Below are 23,987 nucleotides of genomic sequence, written 5' to 3' on the forward strand. Positions count from 1 at the left end.
AAGTACAACGATGCAATTATACAGGCAAGTTACGGTTTAGATTGCTCTTTAACTACTTTGCTACTACTTTGCTATGGTATGTAAAGTGTTCTGAAAGAGCTATTTCCCATTTTCTGTTTAAACCAGCTCCAAATAGTGAGACTAACCCCCAGTTTCCAATTAGCAGAGATCTCTTTAGATGTCCATGATTTAGAGGCTTGAAAACACTTGGATTTGGAAAGGAAAATTTTGTTGACCAGACTCAGTAAAAGAATTGGCAGCTTTTAGTTTGTCCTCCAAAAGGAAGATATGCATTTTTATTTTTATTTTGTTTTCGGCAATGTATTGTGTACTGACATAATGCATAGAGAAACAGTACAGTGGTACCTCGGGTTAAGAACTTAATTCGTTCCAGAGGTCCATTCTTAACCTGAAACTGTTCTTAACCTGAGGTACCACTTTAGCTAATGGGGCCTCCCACTGCCGCCGCGCGATTTCTGTTCTCATCCTGAAGCAAAGTTCTTAACCCGAGGTATAATTTCTGGGTTAGCGGAGTCTGTAACCTGAAACGTCTGTAACACAAGGTACCACTGTAAATACAATGGGCAAACAATCCATTCAAACTTTAAGCATGATCAAATCTCACTGATTTCAATGGGAGAGTTAAGCTTGTGCTTAAATTTCTCTCATTATAGTTTTTGGGACAGAAATATACTTAGCTTGGCTAGATCACAGTCAGCATGTTAACTTCTACATAAAAGTCAACCAGCATTGTAAATGCAAATGGAATGTCTTCTGTTGCAGCTCTGAATGCAGTGATGGTGAATGGTCTGCATCTCTGCCCTCCTATTTTGCTGTGACAGTGAAAGATCAGTCCTCCAGCGATGAGAGCTGGGAGACTCTCCCAGGAAAAGAGGAGCAGGAACCTGAATTGCAGAGTGACAGCAGTGGAGTGGAAGAGGAACATAATGAGTTTGGTTTCCAAGCAGGGTATGTTGTCTTATAGAATAAAGTGTACTACTCAGTAAGAATTATTGATGTACACTTTACTGTGATAGTTGCTGCTAAAAGAAAACTAATGATTATGTACCATATGTGTGTTAATTTGTAGCAGTGTCCAAGTGCACAGCGGAATGATGAGGAATACGTGCCAACATGCTCTATATTGCTTTATTTACATTTGAAAGCTGGTAGATTACAGTAAACCATCTTTACTCTGCCGGAGCAGAAAAAGGCATCCTCTCTCCTCTGAAGCACAGAGAGAATCACACTGTGAGAGAGAACAGTGAAAAACAGGAAACCAGTGTACGTCACATCCAGCTTCCCCTTTCCCGTGGGAAACATAACAGCAATGCTGTCTGTGGAATGTAAACATTGTCTTGTGACAAGCCTTTCGCTGCACAGTGAAGAGAGCAGAAACCAACATCCTCCCCCTTTCTGTGAACACCACTGGGCAGCGTGTTCGTACAATATCAGTACAAACCCAACTTCTGTACATAGGTACAGTGTTGATCCTTTGATACAATCTTGGACAATACATCAGCAGGAATTTCATTACCCGGCATATAGGACACCGTTACGAGTCCCTTCTGAATACGTTCCCTAGCATGTTGCACCTTCAATTGCAAGTGCTTCGTGCTTTGCTTACAACCTTCAGAATTCAGCAAAGCCAAACATGCTTTGTTGTCCTGGTAAACCTGGATTGGACATTTGACAGGAATTTTCATGTCTTTGCACAATTGTAACAACCATTCACAATCTTTAAGTGAATAAGACAGTGCATTCAGTTCAGCTTCACAAGTACTTAAGCTAACTGTTGTTTGCTTTTTGCATGACCAATCAAATAGACCCTGATTGTACATATAGCAAACTCCAGACGTACTTTTCCTGTCTGTAGTGTCACTTCCAAAACTTGCATCTGCAAATATCTCAAGACCACCAGACTTCTGATTGTTAAATCTCAGTCTGTAATGCATAGTGCCTTTCAAATACCGTGCTATGCGTTTCAGAGCTTTCCAATCCTTAACAGTAGGATTGTTGACTTGTCTGCTTAGCAAATTACAGCTAACAGCAATGTCTGGTCTTGAACATCTGGCAATGAAGTTTAGCTTGCCTAGCACACTTCTGTACAGTGTAGTGTCAGAAAATGCTTCTTCAGTGTCATCTACCTGATAACCTGTTGTCATCGGTGTGTCTACAGGGTTAGCATCCATCAGGTTTAGTTTGCCTAACACATCAGCAATTTTCCGTGACTGGTGTACTAGAATGTTACCATCTTGATCTCTCTCTATTTCCAGAGATAGGTAGTTGTTTACCTCACCAAGATCTTTCATGTCAAAGTGTTCTTTCAGTTGAGCTAGGGCGTTATTGTACATTGTGACATCTTTCCAAAAGAATAACAGATCATCAACATAAAACAAGCAATACAGTTTCTTTTGCCCCTCCTCTTTGACAAATACACATGGATCAGCTTTCCCTTGCTTAAAACCTAGAGAAAACAATACTTCAGTGAGTTTTGTGTGCCAACACCGTGCACTTTGTTTGAGACCATAAAGGGACTTCTTCAGAGCACAAACAAATCCCTGTTTTACCTGTACGCCATCAGGTGGAAGCATATAAAGTGATTCATCTAGAGATCCGTACAGAAAAGCTGTATTCACATCGTGGTGACTAATGTGTAAATTCTCCTCTGCAGCTAGCTTGAGCATAAGCCTAATGCTCTCATACCTCACTGTGGGTGAGTAGGTCTCGTGATAGTCTTCACCTGGTACCTGTGCAAAACCTCTGGCTACCAATCTGGCTTTGTGTCTGACTATCTTGCCATTTTGATCAGTCTTCGCTTTGAAGACCCATTTGCTTCCAAGCAGTTTCATTCCTGGAACTACTGGAACAAGTTCCCATGTTTTGTTCCTTTCCAAGGAATCAAGCTCAGCCTTCATGGCATTTAACCATGGCTCAGCTTCCTTTGAATCCAAATCCTGGATTTCTTGGAAACTTGAAAGTTCAAATACCTTCTTGGAGCTTTTAACAGCTGTTACTGCTATCTTAGCAAACTCATCAGCAAATCTCTTTGGAGGTCTGCCTTTTGTGGCTCTCTGTGACCTGCGAATTAGCCTTAGGTCTTCAACACTCTCCTCTTCCTTCTTAGGAGAAAAGCGACCTATTGTGAACAATGGTTCCTCCAATTCTTGATCAGAGCTTTCAGAGGGTCGCATAGAGGCTTTCGCACTCTTGAAATCCTCTGAATCACCTGATTCAGTTTCAGACTCAGAATCAGAACTTTCATCAGTGGGTGTGGGTGGTTGTGGTTGCTTTTGACTATCCTCAGTCTCATCACTGTCATCAGGGTAACATTGGAAAATTCCCACATTCTCCCCCCACTTGGCATTGTACTCAACACTTCTTGTGAGCTTAATGGTCTTAGAGTCAGTCATCCTTATTCTGTAAGAACCTTTCTCATAACCACGCTTGTCTAACTTGGAGTTTTGTGGTGAGTGAACCCACATGTCAGAACCAAAAATTCTCATGTGTTTGATGTATGGCTTCTTGCCAAACATCTTCTCATAGGGGGTACAACCAATCGCTGAAGATAACCTGCGATTATAACTGTAAGTGAAACATGAGAGAGCTTCGGCCCAATAACTCTCTGGAAGATTGGCATCATGCAGCAAGGTTTTTAACCCTTGAAGCAATGTTTGATTTGCCCGTTCCGCAAGTCCATTCTGCCATGGCGAGCGAGGACTAGACAAATCGTGTTGAATTCCTTTCTCAGACAGAAAAGCTTCAAACTGCTGAGAAGTGAATTCCCCTCCGCGATCTGTGAAAAGAATTTTTATCTTCTTACCATGCACATTTTCCAACCAAGCACAGAATTCCTTGAACCTAGGAAAAGCCTCTGATTTCTGCTTGAGATTGTACACATAAATATACCTGGAAAATGCATCAATGAGAACCATGAAGTACCTATTTCCACCCAAAGAAGGCGCTAGTGGTCCAACCAAATCAGCATGAACAATTTGGTATGGTTCTGTAGCTTGCCTACTAGACACCTTACCTTTCGCAGCCATTTTCACCTTGTTTGCTGCGCATGCCTTGCACTTCATGTGGTACCTGCAGGGTTTAATAGTCATACCTTCAACCAAGGCAGGCATTTTAGATACTGCCTCAAAACCCAAATGACCAAATTTTCGATGAAAATCATGAATACATTCTGCATGCAAACATTTGTTAGAACCTGCAATGCAACAAGTGTCATCCTGCACAACATCATCATAATACAAAACATATAAACGATCAACATATTCAGCATACAATACATAATCATTTTTCTTTGAGATGATGCACCTTTTGTTCTTAAAGGAAACGTCAATGTTCCGCTCATTCAGCTGTCCAACGCTGAGCAGATTATGTTTGGCATCTGGAACATAAAGTACATTCTGTATCGATAAGTCCAAACTGTGAAGAACAACAGTTCCGTAGCCTTTACTGGGAATTGTGTGGTCATCCGCCTGGTGAATTGCACCTTCCTGCGGTGTAAAAGACACGAACAGTCGCTTATCGTTGCACATGTGGTGGGTTGCCGCTGAATCAACAACGAAGAAAGATCTAAACGTCTTCTGGACCTCTGCAACTTTTGGAGTGAAGCGTGAGACCATTGCCTTGGGCTGCGTTGTCCTGGACACCGGACCTTTGCCTTTGCTTTGGCCTTTTCCACGCGATGAGCTTTCGCTGCGCTGCTCTGTCTTGGCCCTGGGATATCTGCATTCCCTCTTCACATGGCCTAGACGTCCACACGAGTAGCATTTCACTGCCTTCAAAGCTTTGGCGCCATCTGGTGGTTCCACTGCACTCTGGGATGATGACTGTGAAGTCTCCCCCTTACCCATGCAGCTAGCACCCCGGCGATCTGCTTCATTTTGAATCACGGCAGTAACATAATCCACTGTCAGCTGAGCGGTAGGCTGTACAGCAATCTGAGTCGCAACAGACTCCCAACCTGAACCCAAAGATTGTAGTATCATGAAGGAATACACAGCCTCTGGAAAGTTGAGTCCTCTCTGTTGCAGCTCATGTCTCAGATTCTGCATCTCCATCAGATGTGTACGCACATCTCCACCTTCAGCAAGAGCCATATTATGCAGCTTGTTAAAATAAAACATGGTAGATCCAGCTTCTGTCCTCAAGTGTGCCTCTCTCAAAGTGCCCCAAATTTCTCTGGCTGAGGTCTTATCACGCAATAGACAGAGCTCTTCTGGGGATACTATCAATGTAAGAGTTCCCCTTGCTTTGGAATCTTTAGCTTTCCATGCATCTGTAACTGGAGCTGGGGGGGTGTCTGTAATAATTTCAAACAGACCCTCTTTCCGCAGAATAGCCTCTGCATAGATAACCCAGTCCGTATAATTTTTCTTATTGAGCTTGGGAATCCCACAAGCATCCTGAAGGGCCATCATGACTCTGGCATTAGCCTTCTTCATCATCTCTGCTGCTTTAAACAAGCTGCTTTATACAAGCTGCGTCTCTGCTGCTTCAAGCCTCATTCCAAAGGCAAGTTCAAAACAGCTTTCTCTCTGCCCTAAATCATGCTGCGTCACTTCTGCAGCTGCTTCAGCCCTTTTAAAAGTTACTTTCGATTTCCCCAGCATAGGCATAGCCGCTGCCTGTTCCCGGCAAACGGACTTTAAAAGTTCAAAGTCCAGCCATAAAGCCATTAATTAGAAGCTGGCAGGCTGCCCGGAGCAGTAGCACATACCTCATCAATCATCTTGACGCGCAGATACCGTCCGATCCGTCCCTTTGCATTCCGATCCTTTTGCCGGCATACCGAAGACTGCGTCTTCTGGGCCCATAACCAAAATGTTAATTTGTAGCAGTGTCCAAGTGCACAGCGGAATGATGAGGAATACGTGCCAACATGCTCTATATTGCTTTATTTACATTTGAAAGCTGGTAGATTACAGTAAACCATCTTTACTCTGCCGGAGCAGAAAAAGGCATCCTCTCTCCTCTGAAGCACAGAGAGAATCACACTGTGAGAGAGAACAGTGAAAAACAGGAAACCAGTGTACGTCACATCCAGCTTCCCCTTTCCCGTGGGAAACATAACAGCAATGCTGTCTGTGGAATGTAAACATTGTCTTGTGACAAGCCTTTCGCTGCACAGTGAAGAGAGCAGAAACCAACATCGTGATCATTGGCTGAAATAATTCCAGCAGGAAGTATATAATTAGCTTTTGGGAGCCCCATTTTGGATAGGTTTCCGTATGTAACATCAGGTAAGGTTTTCCAAGTAGATGTTGACTTCAGTCTCCTGTTCCTTTATTCCCTTCCCCCAAAAAAGTTGTGCAGTCTTCATTAGCTCTGCTATACTCTGCATTATCAACAGCTTTGGGGGTCACTGATATCCTATTTTGTGATCAATAAAGTTTAGCTGAGATAGAGAAGCAGAACCAATAAGCCTACATACAGCCTTTCAGCACATTGAATATGTGACATATAGTGTGCAGGCAACAACCAATTTATGTGCATTTGATGTGTGTTCGTACACAGCACTGAATCTGGAAGTGACCTGAAAATATCACCAAAATGTCTCTAAAAGGGCAGAACGGGGTCGGGGCGGAACGCTTTACGCAGGCCCCACCGATGTGCATGCGCATCTGGAGCATAACTCCCATGCAAAGCAAGGATTGCCTGTATCTATAGCTTCAATACACTATGACTCTCCCTTACCATGAAAAGCAGCATCTGCTTACTCTGGCGTAGTTTATTTTTGTAGACATGCCAAGTGTGCCCAGTCCAATCTTCCATGATTTTGTCAAGTTGAAGTGTTACGGGTAATGAAGACTCCAGATAGTGACATCTCCTGGGGGTTGGTGGGGTGTGATTGTTAAGCAGCAAATTCAGCTTTGGTTTAGTTCTATTCAAGTGCGTGGATGGTGACTTGAACGCTGCATTTTGTTACTAATGTAATCATTATATGGAATGCGCCAAGTTTACTGGACACCAGTTGAAGGGTATGGGATGGTACACAATGATGTCACTGTCACAGAGTGTTCTCTTTGTGTGCTAAATCCTTTTTATGCATTTACAGATACTGTTCTTGCTCTGTGCCTCAGTAACTTACAAGTACAGGGCCTACTCCAGGATGCAGTCAGCTTTATATATCACTGTTGAAGTGGCTGTTCTCTCCATTTTGCTTGCTTTATAATTTATGAACTGTCAAAAATGTCAAGGTAACAACAAGTAACTCGGAATTTTTGTAAGCAAGAGAGCACTTAGAAAATGATCACATAAGAGAGAAACCAGTTGTTTCTGTTTTGGTGCAGAGAGGACCATTCCAACATACATTTCCTCTATCTGCATTCTGAAGTGTTACAGTCTCAATAAAGCTGTGCCACATAGCTTTTTGTCTCGCATATTTATTTATTTTTATCACCCAGCTGCAAGGTGAGCTGGTAAGATTAGAGCAATAAGGGCTGCAGGCAATAAGAGTAGTTATAGTGCTAATAAATAACATTGGTATATCCACTGATACATCCACAGCTAAAACATTAATGTGGCCTCATTCTGCTCCTAATTTAGTATGGTATCACTAAAATCTTTGTGTTATCTTAACCTTATTAAACTTGTTTATTCTCAAGAAAGCCAGTAATGATGGATGTAAGATAAATTTATCTAATTCAGTAGTTTCATTGTGAAAGCACAGTTTAAAGGGCCGTTCAGGAATTTAAATCTTTTTAGGACAACCGTGAATCATACTAAAACTATCTTTTGCCCTACGTTGACTTTTTTCTGCATTTTTCACTGAGGAAATTAAAAGGGAGTCTCAAACAAAAAGTCTGTGATATCAAATTGTAAGAAAAATTATATATGGTGAAATGGGTTTTTTCCATGGTTGTTACTTTGCTGGGTTACAGTTTGGCCATAGCAGAAAGGTTATGTTAAGAGAAGCGTCATTGATTATGTAATTTTCGCAGGTGCAGGTGCTGCATTACATATTCAATACCAACATTGGGAGAAAGGTGTAAATTTGTTATATAAAATACTTGAAAGCCTCAAAGTGGGCTTTTGTTGCTGCAATAAAGCTGCTTAGACTACTCCAGTTCTTCAGTTCTGCTAGACAGAACATATATTAAATACTTTGGTTTATGATTTCCTTTCTGGTTAGATTCAAGAGCATGTAGAATTCTTGCTCTGATAAAATTGTCACGTTTTCTTAGAGCTCTGCCAGTTTGTCATGCTTGTGTACAACCAGTTGCACAGAGCTTGAGAATTCATTAGCAGGGATTCTAATGACCTTTCCTTTAAGTCAGTCACTTTTTGGGAACTGGACTAGAGCAGTAGGAATGTCTTGTTGCAAATAAGTAGTGAAGAATCGTGTGATTCATTCTAAAACATTGGGTTGAGGTTTTTTGGTTTTTTTGTAAATGGAAAGAAAAATATAGTTAAGACCATAATTTTGTCCACCTACACAATAAAGCAATTGAAAAGGAAATTGTTTTACTTGAATGCTAATGACCTTTTTCATGTCACCTGACTACAATATAACAAATCGTGACTCTTACAGAGTGATTTAGATAAGAGGTACGTGTATTCTTGAATACATAGTGCTGACAGTTTTTAAATAGCAGCTAACTTTAAATTATTCCCTCTCCCTATTTTCACACACAAAAATATGAAGGTCTTGTAAATCATTTGATATTGTTGACCTTTATATAAAGACAGCAGACTGTGATCAGTAAGCAAGATAAATTTCAGCTGCAGCTAATTTAGCCCGAATTAGTCTCATGTAGGTATATAAACTCTCCTTTATTTAGCCTTTTTTTTATCGTCAAGAAGAGAATTACTCAAGCTTCACATTTCAAGCTAAGAGAAACACACACACAGCTTGGGTTGTTTTGTTTTGTGTTAAGACAGATGGGGAAGGAAAGGGTTATATCTAATTGTATTTCTTTGCTGACAGAAGACTTTTTGATCCAGTGGAGACTTCTGTGAGTTAAAAGGTGAGAGGAAAGTGATTTTCACAAACTCCTGCTTTCTCCTACAGTCCCTTGAGTGTGTGCAGGTTGCTGCAGAGGGAAGGAAGAATATGTGAAAATGCTCTCCCCTCTCTTTCGCTAATGGAAGCCTGTGCTGAATCAAAGAGTTTTTCATCAGTGAAGGCACACTATTAGATGCAGGGTTGTATAAGCCCACAATGTGTCATTGTCTTTTCACACAGAAGGATCAAGAGCAGGAACTCTACAAAGAGCAGGTAATAGTTCTACCAAGGCCCTCCACAGTCACTCAGTACAAGTAGTAGAGTTGTGTAGCCACTTGTGTAGTGCTGATTGAGTCTGCCTCCTCATTCTAACACACGGTGCCAGATTCTCAGGAGTCTGAGGCTCATTCCTTGTGCAGTAGGTCGGTAGAAAAGGTGAAAAAAGCTGTACCCATTTAGTGTCCTAATCATAAGTGCATTACTTTGTGCAGGTTCGCTCCTTTTGTACTATATAATTTGCTTTTTACTATAATAATGTTCTTAGTGGATGTTTCCACTTCCACAATTCATAGAAGCATAGATTTGTAGAGTTGGGGGGACCCTGAGGATCATCTAGTCCAACCCCCTGCAATGCTGTCCAATATGGAGCTGTCCAATACGGGGATCTAACCTGAAACCTGGGCATTATCAGCACCACGCTCCAACCAGCTGAACTTTCCAGGCTCAATTCCAAAAGGGATATTTTCTGACTACTATCAATATTTATGAAAAATAAATTTAATATAGCTAGAAATTACAGCTCTGATTAAGAAATTTCTCTGCTCTTGTTATTAGCCAGCTGCTTTAACTTGTCCTACTCACTTCTCTAGCTGCCTTCCAAATGATCCAATTACAGCCTACCTTCATGATTTGCAATTTGTGAAGATGGCAGATTTATTCCTCTCCAGAGCAAGATCGCTAATTTTCAGTTACAATAAAACCTTTGTCTTGTATTCTGTTTATAAAATGGGGGAAACAGTATCAGTCAATAATTATGCAAGGATGAACGTTAAATAAACACAGTGAAGGTTTTTTTAAAAAAATATTCATTTAGTAAATTTATATTCTGCCCTTCCTCCCATGAGAGCCCTGGACAGCAACCACCAAAGTAATAAAACAATTAAAAACGAAGTAAAAACATTTAAAAGTATTTTTTTAATAAAAAAAACTTCTAAAAACATGTTAAATTGTCATCGTTGTGCTATAGCAGTAGGAGAATACAAAATTCAACTATAGATTCATGAATGGACTTGACAAAGAGAGTAGTAGGGTGATATTTTCCCTGCACAATGTGCTAGGACTTTGGCTCACATCACCAGAGCAGTTTATGCAGACATTAGATGTTTATTATTCATATGTATATACTTACTCCCTCTCAATTTTAAAAATAGAAATAATGGTATTTTAGCTATTGCTGTTGAATCGTTACTTAATAGGATGTGCTGCTTTCTATGGAAAACGGCTGCCAGGTTTTGTTTGCTAGCAGCTGGAAATAATATGAGCATTCACCAATGAAGAGCACACTCTGTACACTTGCTTACATGTAGTTTTACTTTCATTTTGTATAGCTTTTCTCATTTTTGTATAAAGGGAACAGACTACCCTAGAGGACGGCGAAATTCCTTGGTTGCAGTATCATGAAGAAATTGAAAGCAGCAGCGATGAGGAAAATGACCAAGTGAGCCATTTTGTGCATCCTGGCTTTTTCATGTTGGATGGAAACAACAATCTGGAAGATGATTCCAGTATGAGTGAAGATCTAGACGTGGAATGGAGGTACTTTACTATGTGCTGATGCTTATTTGAGACATTCGCCACTCACATGTTGCCTGCATTAAAATCAACTGAGAAATGGCATAGTAAGCGTTCCGTGCTGCTGTAACAGGTTAACTTAACTACTGAAATGTATTATGAACATTGGGTCTCAGCATCTGGTGGGTCTCTGAATCAAATTCAAGGCTAATTTGTTTTGTTTTTTTATATAAATTCAACATAGAGAGAGGTTCTGCTAGCTCCCCAATTGCTATCTAGCACTGCGATTTCCCTCCTTCCTCTGTGCAAATTAAAATGTGTGGGGTTGAGGGAGGGAGTTTGGAGAGTTGCATGATGAAGGGAGGGGAGGGTTAATCCAAACTTAATTCTACTGTGTTTTATGCTCATTCGGTGGCGTAGCGTGGGGGGGACAGGGGGGCCCGGCCGCACCGGGCGCAACATCTGGGGGTTAGGGGGCGCAAATCCACGGGTTAGGGGGCGCAAATTACTTGCCTTGCCCCGGGTGCTGACAACCCATGTGCTCATTTAGTATGGGATGTAAAACTGGTCTGAGACCGTAATAAAATTTAGATATACCGGTATATATAATGAGGCAAGTCATGCTTACACACTGTATGTCCATGTCAAAAAGGAAGGCCTGTTAGCATGTTGGGCAATTGCTAAGGATTGACCTCACATGCCACCTGTTTCCTTGGCATACATGGGGGACTTACTGGCAAGGCCAATTGTGCAAAGGGGGAATATTTGGTCTGCCACTCACTAATGGATTACCATAGTAAAAATCCTGTAGCTGCAGATATTTTTGTTTCAGGTAGGTAATCATGTTGGTCTGATGCAGTCGGGGGGGGGGATTAAAAGTTGTCCAGTAGCACCTTAGAGACCAACTCTGAAGTGTGCATGCTTATGCACACAAAAGCTTATACCCAGAACAAACTTAGTTGGTCTATAAGGTGCTACTGGACAATTTTTATTTTATTTTTAAAAAAGATATTTTTGTATTTACTTTCTGCATGACTGCTCAGCTCTACTTCCCACCTAAGTGTTCATTAGCACAACTTAAAAGAAAAATCCAAGAAAAACCTCTTAAAGCTCAGCCCTGGAGACTACATTTTCACTTATTCCTCCCAGAGGAACTATAGTCACCCTAAAAGAGCCAACACTTTTTGACTCAAAGAAAAGAAATTTTGGCTATTAAGGTACCGTATTGAAAGTACTGCTAATCAGGTTGATTTTGTGTTGCATGCATCTTCTGAGATCACCAGGCCAAGCCTGTTGAATGGTTGTATATCTTGGCAGCAGCAGCAGCAGGTTTCTTTGTGTGGCTCGTTTTTTAGACTGATAACTTACTATCTGAAGTTCTGGAACATGAGAAGCACATGTATGCAGCCCCTTGTAACAGCCTAATTTTTTGAGGGGCCGGGGGGAATATGGTATCTAATTGCAATTGAGAACATAAATCCTGCTTTTCCCCTAGGCTGCTTGATGAATTTGGTGATGGCTTGGGTGTTGCTCAAGCCATTTCGTATGTGGATCCCCAGTTCCTTACATATATGGCCCTGGAAGAACGACTGGCACAGGCCATGGAGGTAATTCAATACTTTTCTAAGTTTTCATTTTAAGATTAGTTAAACTGAGGGAAAACATAGCTCAGCTACATTTGTATTAGCGTGAACATCCACTGTGGATTAGACTTTTTCATATTTATCGCATCTGTGAGGAAGCCCATAAGAAGCACCTGAGTGCAGTAGCACTGTCCCCACAGGGACTCCAAGCAATTGGTATTCCTAGGCACAGTGGGTCTGACAGTGGAGGCCGAACATAGTTTTTTGAACATTGGAGGGGCCCAGCCCCTACCCCCCCAAAAATGGGGGGGGGCAAAAAGGCTCAGCCCTCAGGAGGTGGGCTGCAAATGGTGTAAGGAATTGAGGAAAGGGAGTATAAAGATATCTGCATAAGCTTTATTCTGCCCTTCGATTTTGCTCTGATTAAAACAGGATTTTGCTGTTCAATGTGTGCTATATGAGCATTGAGCGTACTGCATTGTCTTAAATGCAATGTTAAAACATTGGCAATATTTCTATTTATAATGTATATGTTGCTGGATGGATGTCTCAGTTATTTCAGTTTTGTTCATTCATCCTTGTAGCATGGGAATGTGTTTATATACGCCCCCTGGTTTAAGTCAAGGGACTCAGCTAGGTTGGTAAAGAAAAAGCATTTTATATGTGTTGTATATGCAATATAACACTTTGGCACCAGATGGTGCCGTGGAGTCCTGTCTTTCCCTACCAGATTTCCCTGTATGAGTTTACGATGTGTTTAACTGAATCACTTCTTTGACGTGTCTAGATCCAGCCAAGGTTTTTTTTTTAAAAAAATATATTGTATAGCATCTTACACATGGCTGCCATTAGTCTCCCATTTAAGGGACTGGCCACCTCCCCCAGGTTCAGCAGTACTGTGACATCTGATCCAAACCACTCATTGGTTTCTGCTTTAAGTTAAGTTTTTGTTTGTTTGTATGCTTTTAAAGCCAAGCTGGTCCAAGCTGTTTGTTATTGCTACTTTGGAAAGAGGTGTAGTTCTTCTATAGAACATAGAGAAGGGCAAGGGCTCTCCCTGATTTAGGAGCTGGAAAGGAAGGTGAAAGATTTCCATGCAGTTGCATTGTGCTTTGCAAGCATTCGGGACACCTCTGGAGGTCAGCATCATGTCACAAGGTCCCTGCCTCACCTGTTGTAGGGGAAGGGGAAGGGTTGGTGGCCTTGGGGTGGAGTGTAGATATATTACCAAAGTATTGTCAGAGTATACAGAGATAGCCCTTGGTATCAATTTTTGCCACCTGCTCTTCAGTATAACAGTTTCTCTAGTTTGTTCTGTATTTAAGTTCAGTATTATGTAGGAGATCAGTTTCAGGCTTTCGTATGTGGGTAAATTCAGCTATTTCCTAAGTTAGTTTTTGAAATAACTATATATTATTGGGATAAGTACCGAAACAGGCCATATGATCACAAGTAATTTAGATCCAAGCTTAGAGATCATAGAGGTCATTGAACACTTGGAATTTTAACGTAATGAACCTCTGCTTTTTAGTGAACAAGTAAGGTTGAAAAGTCCTCCTCCCAAAACTAAACCCAGTTCTATTTATTTGGGCTAACAATATTTCAGCCACCTGTTGTAACAATTGTGAACCTGATAGTTTCTTGGATCTTTTCCATTATAGCCTGGGAAAGTATTTTGGATATGTATGAACTAGAGAATTCTGTCACAACCCCTTGAACAGCATAGGGAGCATATAATACATATAATTGTAATGCATATAATACTAATCTGTAATATAGTCACATGTTTCCTGGATTTCCTGCAATTAGGTCTGCATGCTCTGCTATTAATGCCACTTTATTGACATTTTTGTCAGTTGCCTTTTGGATTCTCTCAGTAAAATTAAATTAGGAATTGCCTGAGTTGTATGTTGTTGTGTTATTAAAATAGCAGTGTTTAGTGGTCTAAATGAATAATGCAGATTGAGGTTTCCAAAAATGTAGATTCAGAATTTGGACATGTGGTCAACTACTGGAGAAATGAAATGGTAGAGGGTAGAGCAAAGAGTATCAAGGTTGCATATGGACCAGTCCTGAGCTTTTTGGCTCAGGTCTGCTGAATATTCAAATAAATAAATCATTGTGCCTGTCACTGCTGAAATTATCCTGTACATCCTTTTCCCCCCTGCTTTCCCCACCTTTTCTTCTCCTGCCCCAAGATGCTAGATAGTTCTGTGCTTTCCCTGTTGAGTTCATGAATAAATGGAAAACACATTTTTCTGGCTAATGTCTGAAGTGGGGGGCAAGCACTTTGACTTCTGAATGCATAATTGGAAAAGCTGTCGAGATGTAGGTTTTCCATTTAGTAAAATGGGATGAACTTCAGCCAGTTATATATAATACTGGCTAGGAGAAAACTAATTTCTTGGAGTTAAGACCTTCAGTTTCTACGAACTTTTTGAAGCATAACTTACATTGAGGGATGAGAGACAGCCACACCCGTAGATTACAGAAAATATTTATTTATGGATTTGAACTTTGTCTCTAATACTAACCACTGTACTGCACTAGCTTTCCTAAACATCAGGGCACCAGTAAGCTCAGGGAAGTATGACAAGTCCCTTGTTGGTGTTGCTACCAGCATGCTACCTGGGACAGGCTTATTGGTAGCATTGGTAGCAAGAACTTGGCAGCAGTTGTGGTGGACCCTGGCAGTTGCCCTAAGGTATCACATGCTGGTACTCATTTCCTTAGACATTTTTGATATTTTCTTTCATAGAATAATGGCAAACCTTTTTTTGTTTACACATACAATCTTTATTACATGTTGAGGGACCGCAGAAATCAACAATAGTTTTAAATAAATATACTTAATATTCTTTAAAAATAGGATAGTGATATTTTAATATGTAATTGTTATTACAGTATCATAAATGAAAGTTGCATTCCCAACTTCAGTTGAATAAATTATACATTTCAAAGTACACGTCAGTAACTTTTTACACAGAAAAAAAGAGAGATTGTGTGCCTATGTATGTGTGTGGGTAGTATATGCATGTGTTCTGTCTTGCTTTGGTCTCACAGGATTTCATGTGTATAAAAATAAGTTGTGTGATTCCTTATTAATAAATGAGTTCTCCATTTTATTTGATTTAAAAACAAGCCATTTGTCCTTTTACCAGAGACTTCTGTGTATTTCTTTCAATGTCTTATTTCATATCCTATAAAAAGAGAAAAGTTTGTGATTCTAACAACTCTTTTTAGAAGATAGTTCAGTTTCTTGAACTTTGTTCTAAGAGGGAAATTCAGAACTGACTTTGAGCATTGTGTTATCAACATTTAGGTGAATTCCTTTAAAACACTGTACTCTTGAGTAGCTTGGAGAAGTTGTTTTCAAGTGGCAAAAATATACTAGTCAACTGTTTCAGTTGAATGTTTTATTCCTTTGTTAATATATTTATTTCAACACCTTTAAACAAAGATTCCTTTTCTATGTGCTGCATTTAAATAACATGCTTAGTATTTCTTTATCAGAGAGGAGCTGTGTAAGAATTTAACATTATAGCTAAAATAACTGCACCAGAAACAGCCATTCGTTTACATAGGAACTGAAATGTTTTGAAATTTCACTCCTTAGCTACCTTAGTTTGGGGGTACACATTTTAAAAAAATGCTTTACTCCTCTTCATCACTAAACTACCGTATTTTTCGCTCCATAAGGCCCATCTAGTTTTTAGAGGGGGAATTCAAGAAAAAAAATATTATTTAAAGGGAGTGCTGAGCAGAGCTTGTATGCATCCCAGGCTCTGCTCAGCGCTCCCTTTCGCAAGCTGTGTGGAGTGTGTGTGTGGCTCTTGGGGGCTTTTTCCTGAGGAGGGAGGAGGGCAGCCCATCACTGACGGGCAAAAGCCAGGGATAGTCGCGTGAAGCCTCCGCAGGGCAAGGCAGAAGCTAAAACAGCTAGAGGGAGCGCTGCGCCTCACTCTCTCTAGCTGTTCTGGCTTCTGGGGTAGCCCGCGAAGCCTCCTCAGGGCAGCAGGGAGCCTTCATCTGGCTACCCCAGAGCTGCTCAGGAGCTTGTCGGGGCTGGCGGAGGAAGCCCGAGTTTCCCCCTCCAGCCCCAAAGAGAAGCAGACAGGCTGCACACAGCCTGTCCGCTTCTCCCAGAGCTTCTTGGAGCTGGAGGGGAAAGCCCGGCCTTCCCCCGTCAGCCCCGACAAGCTCTGGGAGCATTCCCCACCTCCCGCCAAAGCCCACAGATGCCGCACACCCTTTAAGGAGCGCGCAGCTCCTGCAGGGTTTTCTACAAGGAGGGAGAAGGGACTGACGCTGCCAGTCAGTCCCCTCTCCCTCCTCGGGGAAAAGCCCCCAAGAGCGGCACGCTCTTTAAAGGATGCGCGGCTCCTGCGGGCTTTTTATCCAAGGTGCGGGGTGGGGGAATGTGAATCTATTCAAATAACAAGCATGTTCATATAAATGACTTACCAGTGTCCACAGGTACTTGTAATTTCTGATTGCCTCCATTCCATCTATGTAGATGATGTACTTAATATGGCAGAGCGCCAGCATTTTTATTTTCTATTTTCTTCTGATTCAGTGAGTCATTGCCTTCCTGTAAGATTCAGTGACCTTTCCAAGAACATTACAGTGCACAAGAGCCTTTGCATGTAAGATTTGGAGTCGCAGGTAGTCTAATTTCCTGGAAAAGGCACAATGTAAAATGTTGATGCCATACCATAATTGGTACTTGTCATTTTGTGGCAGTTTTGGCTGTGGATTTATTTATTTACTTATATTTATTTAGCTTCTTTGAATACTTTTGAATACTTCTTACATTCCTATGTTATCTAGAAATGGTATTGGGTGTATTCTACCCTCATCAACAGAACTTTTATCTAAGTTAAATATAGTTCTGGTGCCCTGCTGATGTGTTTTATGTTGAAAGTGTGTGATGCATGTCCTATATCAGGAGATCACAAACTTCATTCAGATAGTCTGTGGCAAATATATGAATCTGTGGTTGAAGATGGGAGACGTCACATCCATCACACTGAATATTTGTATTGATTTGTATTGTGCATTCATTCATTCATTCATTCATTCATTCATTCATTTCATTTCATTTTATTTTATTGTATTATGATTTGAATTCTGTGGAATTACAGTTGCTACAATGGACAGAAAAATGATTTAAGTGGTCTGTCAAGAACTTCAGCAATTTTCAAGTGGTCCATAGGGAAAAAAGTTGGGGAACCACTGACTTAAACTAAATACTGAAATTGTGTTGCAAAGCAGTTATAAATAATAATAATAATAATAATAATAATAATAATAATAATAATAATAAATAATAAATTTTATTTATATCCCGCCCTCCCCAGCCGAAGCCGGGCTCAGGGCGGCTAACAACATTAAAACAGTATGACATTATAAAACATTATAAAAATGAATTAAAATCAAAATTGATGGCAACCATAAAGAGAAAAGTAAGCAAATGTTTATTATAACTTAACATTGAATTGTTTTATTCCTTCTTTAAGATGGCAGCCTTACTGCAAAGATTATCTCCAAGCAGCTGGATCTGCATTTTTTTTACTGTTTGCAATACGTTATTCTCATTGTGAATAACCTTTCTGTGTTGGCTTGCTAGTGGAAAGGCTGGGGGAGAACATCCCCTGTAGGTCAAGGTGGAAGGTCACAACATCTCATTACATCTTTTGCGCATTCTTTGAAAACAGTGGAATTTTGTGCAGTGAAGTTGGAGTTAGAAAAGATAAACATGAAATCAGAGGAAATATAACAGACAGGCTCTTCTCTAAGGTTAAATTAGTTAGAATAGTTCATAATTCTCATATTTTGACAACCTTTTCAATTTTGAAAATTCTGAACTCTGCTACAAGCAGAGGCAGCTGCTAATAATAATAATAATTAATAGTAAGAAAAGTAGGTAGAGAATGATGTTACTGAGAAATATTTGTATTGCCTGGTGGATTAATGGTATGAAGTTCTATCAGATATTTGCACAACTACAAGCAGAATAGTAGTTTTGCTACAACAGCAGAATTTGTCTCAATTACTTGTTCTCTTCTAGGACGCAATTGTCAGCTGCCCTAGGTTTCAGAAACACTTGTGATTCACGACACTTGTGCACCAAACTCGGTGATACCCATTCAATAATGCAAAGGGGGGGGGGTCAATAGCAGCCATAGAAACACCCAAAAGCAAAAAGGCAGATGCACAAATGAATGTGGTTGCAAATGTGTTTTGCGGAAAAATTTCATCAAGAGAAGTGTTTAAAGCTTCTTAAAACCTGTATCAAGCAGTTTTTAGTACAGCTTACCTTAAGTGGCCAACAGGTTTATGAAAGCACAACATAGGTCCATTGCTGCAGTTGTTAATCTTCCTGAGAACAAATAACCAAACCATGTTTGGCACAAATCTGAATACTAGAGTTGTATGCTTAACATAACACTAGAGGTGTTGCTCCAAAAGCTTATTTGGTTGGCCTTTAACTCACTAAGAAGCTGTGGGCCACACACTATCCTCTCAGCCCCATATCTACAATATAAAGAGCTTGGCCTGCCCTACATAGCTGTTGTGGGGAGTGCAGAAGACATGTATGTGGAGCATTTTGAGCACTCAAAATGCACAATATAAATTCAAAGTACTATTTGTTTTGATTTCCTGAGTAAGTGAACATTTCTAACAGTTTCCCTTTTAAAATATATTAAGTTAAAACAACAGCAAGTAGTCTAATGGAATAAATATTAATGTATTAAAAGAATACATAGATTTAGATATTCCTGTGATGTATTTTTTATTGAAGAACTGCAAAGTTCTTTGTAAATGATGAATAATAATGGCATTCTAGTATTTTTCTGGGGAAGTAATGTAAATTTATGGACCTTTTCACTAAGCACTGTGACGCAGTGTTGAAGGTGAAATTTGGCATCTGTTCACCAAAATGACCATGCATAATCAATCAGAACTTAATTGGAAATATGGATGTAGTCTAAGCAGTTAGACCCCAGAGCAAAAATGTACTGCATTCTTGTGGTTATGGAAAAGGGTTTTGGTTATCTTGGCCACATACCCAATGAGGTTTACATACAAAATCTTGTTTAAATAATAATAGCCCTTGTGTGGGTGAGTTTCTCAATTTTTAGACAATATCTTGATGTAATATTGAACAAAGGCATCTTCAAAGTATATGGCGCCACAGGCAAGTTCCTAATTCTGCAGCCTAATCGAACCACCTGATCACCTATCTGCAGCTCATTATGTATGTGCAAACCAGAACATGGCATCTGGTTTCCATTTTCCTAAGAGATTATACTGCATGTAACCACTGCTTCCCCCCTGAGCACCATGGACAGTCCATTTTGGGGAGAAGGACAGCATAGCAAAGTTGTGGCAAAGGAAGATGTAGCTGCCTAGGGCAAGGCACAAAGAGGGAAGTGTATGTTTTAGAAGCATGACTTAATAACCTGCTCCATAGCAGCATTAAGCTATGCAAGCCACTGTTGTAACTGAAAATTGAACTGTTAAGAACTGTGATTGGTTGAAATGAGAGACTAATCCATGATAGGGCCCTGCTGTTACTAAGGCAATCAAGCATGGACCGCTCTCCCCTGCTGAAGTAAAGATGACAGATGGTTCATCCACTTTAGTAATATAGATTCATGTTCATTAAGGAGTAAATTTTATTCTTTAATTAATTCTTAGAGATTAATGTTTACAACCAGATCTCTCATACGTATTATATCAATTTAGCATTTCTGAGGGGAAATGTAGAAGCATGTCAATTTGTACCCATCCTTTTCTACAGTTGTTGAGCTTCATGCAACCCTTTTAAATGGATTTTTTTTAAGGAATAAATTATATCTGTCTTATGCATAACAGAAATGGCTTCTTATGCATCTTTTTAGACCGCTCTGGCACATTTAGAGTCCCTCGCAATTGATGTTGAGCAGGCCCATCCACCAGCTAGTAAGGAGAGCATAGACTGTCTGCCACAGATTATTATAACAGAAGATCACAATGGTAAGCATAAATGAGACAACTCGGGTCAAATTGTGATTAAAATAATGGTGGCCTGTGGTTTTTTTCTTTTTTCTTTTGCAAGCTTTAGCATGGCAGTATCTGACCTGCAATTAGAACTAGAGGCCAGTTTCAAAAGCTTTATGCTTAGAAGGCTTATATTTCTAATTGTGCCACCTTAATCTTTGAGATCTCCTAGGTTTTGAAAGTGCAGGCTGATATGTACTTTGTTTCCCTAAGCTGTAGGTCAGGAGCAGTGCTGTGCTATCTGCTGCAGTGAGTATATCAAAGAAGAAATTGTAACAGAACTTCCATGTCATCACTTCTTTCATAAGCCCTGCATAACACTTTGGTTGCAAAAGGTGTGTATTTGCATTGAAATGTAACAAATTCCTTTAAAACTCGCAATTTCTGTGAAACATTGACTACACTCGGTGGACATGTCTTTTTTCCTACTTGCTTTCAGTTGTACTTTGTGAAGATGCCAAACAAACATACAGTCATAATAATGCTCTTTTTTTAAGTTAGATTTAAATGTCTAACTACAAGTGCATTGTTTTATCCAGTCTATTTACATGAATATGTTCAGTGCCATGTTAATTATTTTTTAAATGCTTCATTGACTAGAGATCCAATTGTTCTTGTGTTTAAAGGCAGAAAAGCTCTGCTGGTGGTGATTGATCCCACAACTTAGTATTGAAAGAATATAAAGATCAGTTCAATTCGATCCTAGGCATTTGTTTTCAGTAGCTGAACTGAACCTAAGTAACAGTGCTTCCACACACAAGTTCACTCCTGGTTAGCTTTCTTTCAGCAGCCTAATTAAGGTGGGAAAGTAGGGTGTGGGTGTGGGTGTGTTTGCTATTGTTAAACAGTTGGGAATCAGCAGTCCTTGCTGGTCTACAGCAAGTTACAGTGGTGCCTCGCAAGACGAAAAGAATCCGTTCCGCGAGTCTCTTCGTCTTGCGAAGCAAGCCCATTGACGGTTTAGCGGATTAGCGCTATTAGCAGCTTTTAGCGGCTTAGCGGTTAAGCAGATAAGCGGCTTAGCGGCTTAGAAAAAGGGGGGGGAGGGAAAATCACCTGCAGGAACTCGCAAGACATTTTCGTCTTGCAAAGCAAGCCCATAGGGAAATTCGTCTTGCGAAGCACCTCCAAAACGGAAAACCCTTTCATCTAGCGAGTTTTCCGTCTTGTGAGGCATTTGTCTTGCGGGGCACCACTGTACTCAGAGACCTACGAGTAGATCCCAGACTATCACCCCCAAAGTTTCTGGAATATTTGCAAATTTCACAGCTTTACTATAAAGTTTGATTACAGTGAAACACAAGTTAGAGATAATGTTTTAGTAATGTTTTAGGCCTTTTATATTGGAAAATTTGACTACATTATATTTGTGGTTTGACCCTAACAAATGCCTGAGATTTCAACGTTTGCTGGGGCAACAAGTGTTAACTTAACCTGCCCTCATCAGGACACTAGTCTGGGGAGAGGGGAGGGTAGTGAGTGCAGTGTTGCATATAGATTGGCTTTCTGCCAAAAAACTATTAGAATTTAGCTTTCTGAAATGAATTTTGCCTATTTCACATAGTAGTGAACTTTAAACAAAAAAAAAATCTAGTGATAGGAACCTTATTAAAATATTGAACACAAGTAAGACCACATTTCGTCATTTTATGTTTGATGTTTCACTACCTCTACCAAAGGCAGTCTCCCAATTTGCTTATTCCAGAGAAATCCCTCTGAAATTGGCATGACACCTAAGAACCAGGTACACAAAGACTGGTCTTAGGTTAGCAAACTGGCTGCTTCGCTCACTCAGGGTTAACACCCGCAAATCTATGTTTATTTGAGGTATTGTATTTTGGCCTTCTTGCGTACCTGGCCTTCTTGTAGCTGCCTTGCAACTGATCGATGGCCTTTTCTTTCATCTAGTCCGGAACGTGTCCTGTATGCCGCCATGTGCTGGCGCCTCTGCTTCCAGAGCCATCTATTCCCACAGTTACCTTCCTGCCTGATCATGATTCTACTCCTTCAGTCCACAGTACATCAGGAACACAATAAAACCAACATCTGAAAAGAGAGTTTGAACCATCAAATTTTACTGTAAATTTCTCCTGTTTAATTACAATGTGAAATTGGTTTATATGTAAGTATATATATATAAATATAAATATATATTAAAAACACTTTAAAGTATACTAGTTTAGAAAGAGAATGTATGACCTTTCTAAATGGTTTAGAAACCGTTTAGAGCTAGAATTATCAGACTAAAAGGATTAAAAGCTTGCACTAGTTTTCCTCAGTAAAACATGTCGCTGTTAACTAATGTCTAATGCTTATATTAAATTTGTCTTAAGGAATGATCATTATTAATGTGGCACTTGTGTTCAAGGTAATGCAACTGCAGTGCAGTTGGAGCTTACAGATGTTATGCATATAACCTGTTTTACATTATATATAAATTGAGGCTTGGGTTGTATCTTTTTGTTGAAAAATAGTGCCACTTGATTACTTTGTACATAGCTCTTTCATATTTGCATCAAATGTGAAGACGTTCTGTGATCACAGCAGTAGTATTCTTTGGTTTCACTGGAAATAAAAAAGCATAATAACTCAACTTCCCTGTGATTTCATAATTGCTTGTGAGCATTTCTCTAACCAGTACCCATAACTGATAGTTGGGCAGCTTTATGGAGTTCATAATCCGACACAACTTGACATGCCTGTGGTAGAAACTGAGGGCACATCATCCAGACTATAGAAAACCTGTGGGAGCTGGGTGCTTTCCTTATATCAGTTGTTGGAATTTAGATAGGCAAATTTTAGTGGCCAGGTTGCGAGGTTATAAAGGGGTCATACTGCCTGCAAAGCTAAAGGTTATCTTACAGTACAATGCATTGGTCTTCAAAATTTTCTGCTGACTTCATTATTAATATTTTTATTATTTTAAAATTGTGTATGCACTAGGGTGAGCTGCCAGGTTACACACTATCCACTCACTAACTGTTCTCTTTATACATTGTACAATACAGCCAAAACCCATGATATTGATGGCTGGGGAAATTATGCAAGTCTCCAACACTGAAGTGTCTGCAGATGTATTATTTTACTGTAAAAGACTGTGAAACAGACGGATCCCGGGGTTCTTCTACCCAGCTCTTATTTAATTTACCATAATATGAAAAAAGATTTTGCGCTTATACATGAATGATCTGTTAACAGCTACATTTTTTTTAACAGTTGTCAGAGTATATTCTTCACTTGTCCTGTAAGAACAGATTTTGCAGCAGTGCTTTAGCACTGTAAGAAATAGCAGGGATGGGGGGGAGAGAATAATTCCACACTTCACCCACAAAGAATGTCAGCTCACAGTTTCTAGAACAGAAGGGAAATAACAGCTGGACTCTGTGTGGAAAGGGTGTAGGACTAATTATTTAAGCTCCCATAGCATCCTTGCACTGTTGCTCTCTTCCTCTCCCCCACGCCACATTGCTGAAGCTGTATGCAACCTAGCCAGTTTGTCAGGTTTAAAGAACAGGAAATTATGTTCTCAAGTCACCTAGCAATAGACAGATGCTTTCATTCCTCCCTTCTACAAAACTAGGTAAAAATGCCTGGGCTGAGGCTTTGGC

The 23,987-nt window shown here is 40.0% G+C and overlaps 1 protein-coding gene across 6 annotated transcripts in view; it reads left to right on the forward strand.

The window, feature by feature from the left end:
* Positions 1 to 22,972, forward strand: part of PJA2 (praja ring finger ubiquitin ligase 2) — a 44,141-nt gene extending 21,169 nt beyond the window's left edge. For all 6 annotated transcript variants that reach the window (XM_079995490.1, XM_079995494.1, XM_079995492.1 and 3 more), the window contains 6 exons: positions 784 to 969; positions 10,589 to 10,774; positions 12,246 to 12,357; positions 20,241 to 20,355; positions 20,593 to 20,714; positions 22,288 to 22,972. In XM_079995490.1, coding sequence (XP_079851616.1) covers positions 784 to 969; positions 10,589 to 10,774; positions 12,246 to 12,357; positions 20,241 to 20,355; positions 20,593 to 20,714; positions 22,288 to 22,416 — 850 coding nt within the window. In that variant the 3' untranslated portion in view covers positions 22,417 to 22,972. The remainder of the gene's footprint in view (positions 1 to 783; positions 970 to 10,588; positions 10,775 to 12,245; positions 12,358 to 20,240; positions 20,356 to 20,592; positions 20,715 to 22,287) is intronic.
* Positions 22,973 to 23,987: the final 1,015 nt, after the last annotated feature.

This window comes from Podarcis cretensis (genome assembly GCF_951804945.1).
Source record: "Podarcis cretensis genome assembly, chromosome: 11".
NCBI lineage: Eukaryota > Metazoa > Chordata > Lepidosauria > Squamata > Lacertidae > Podarcis > Podarcis cretensis.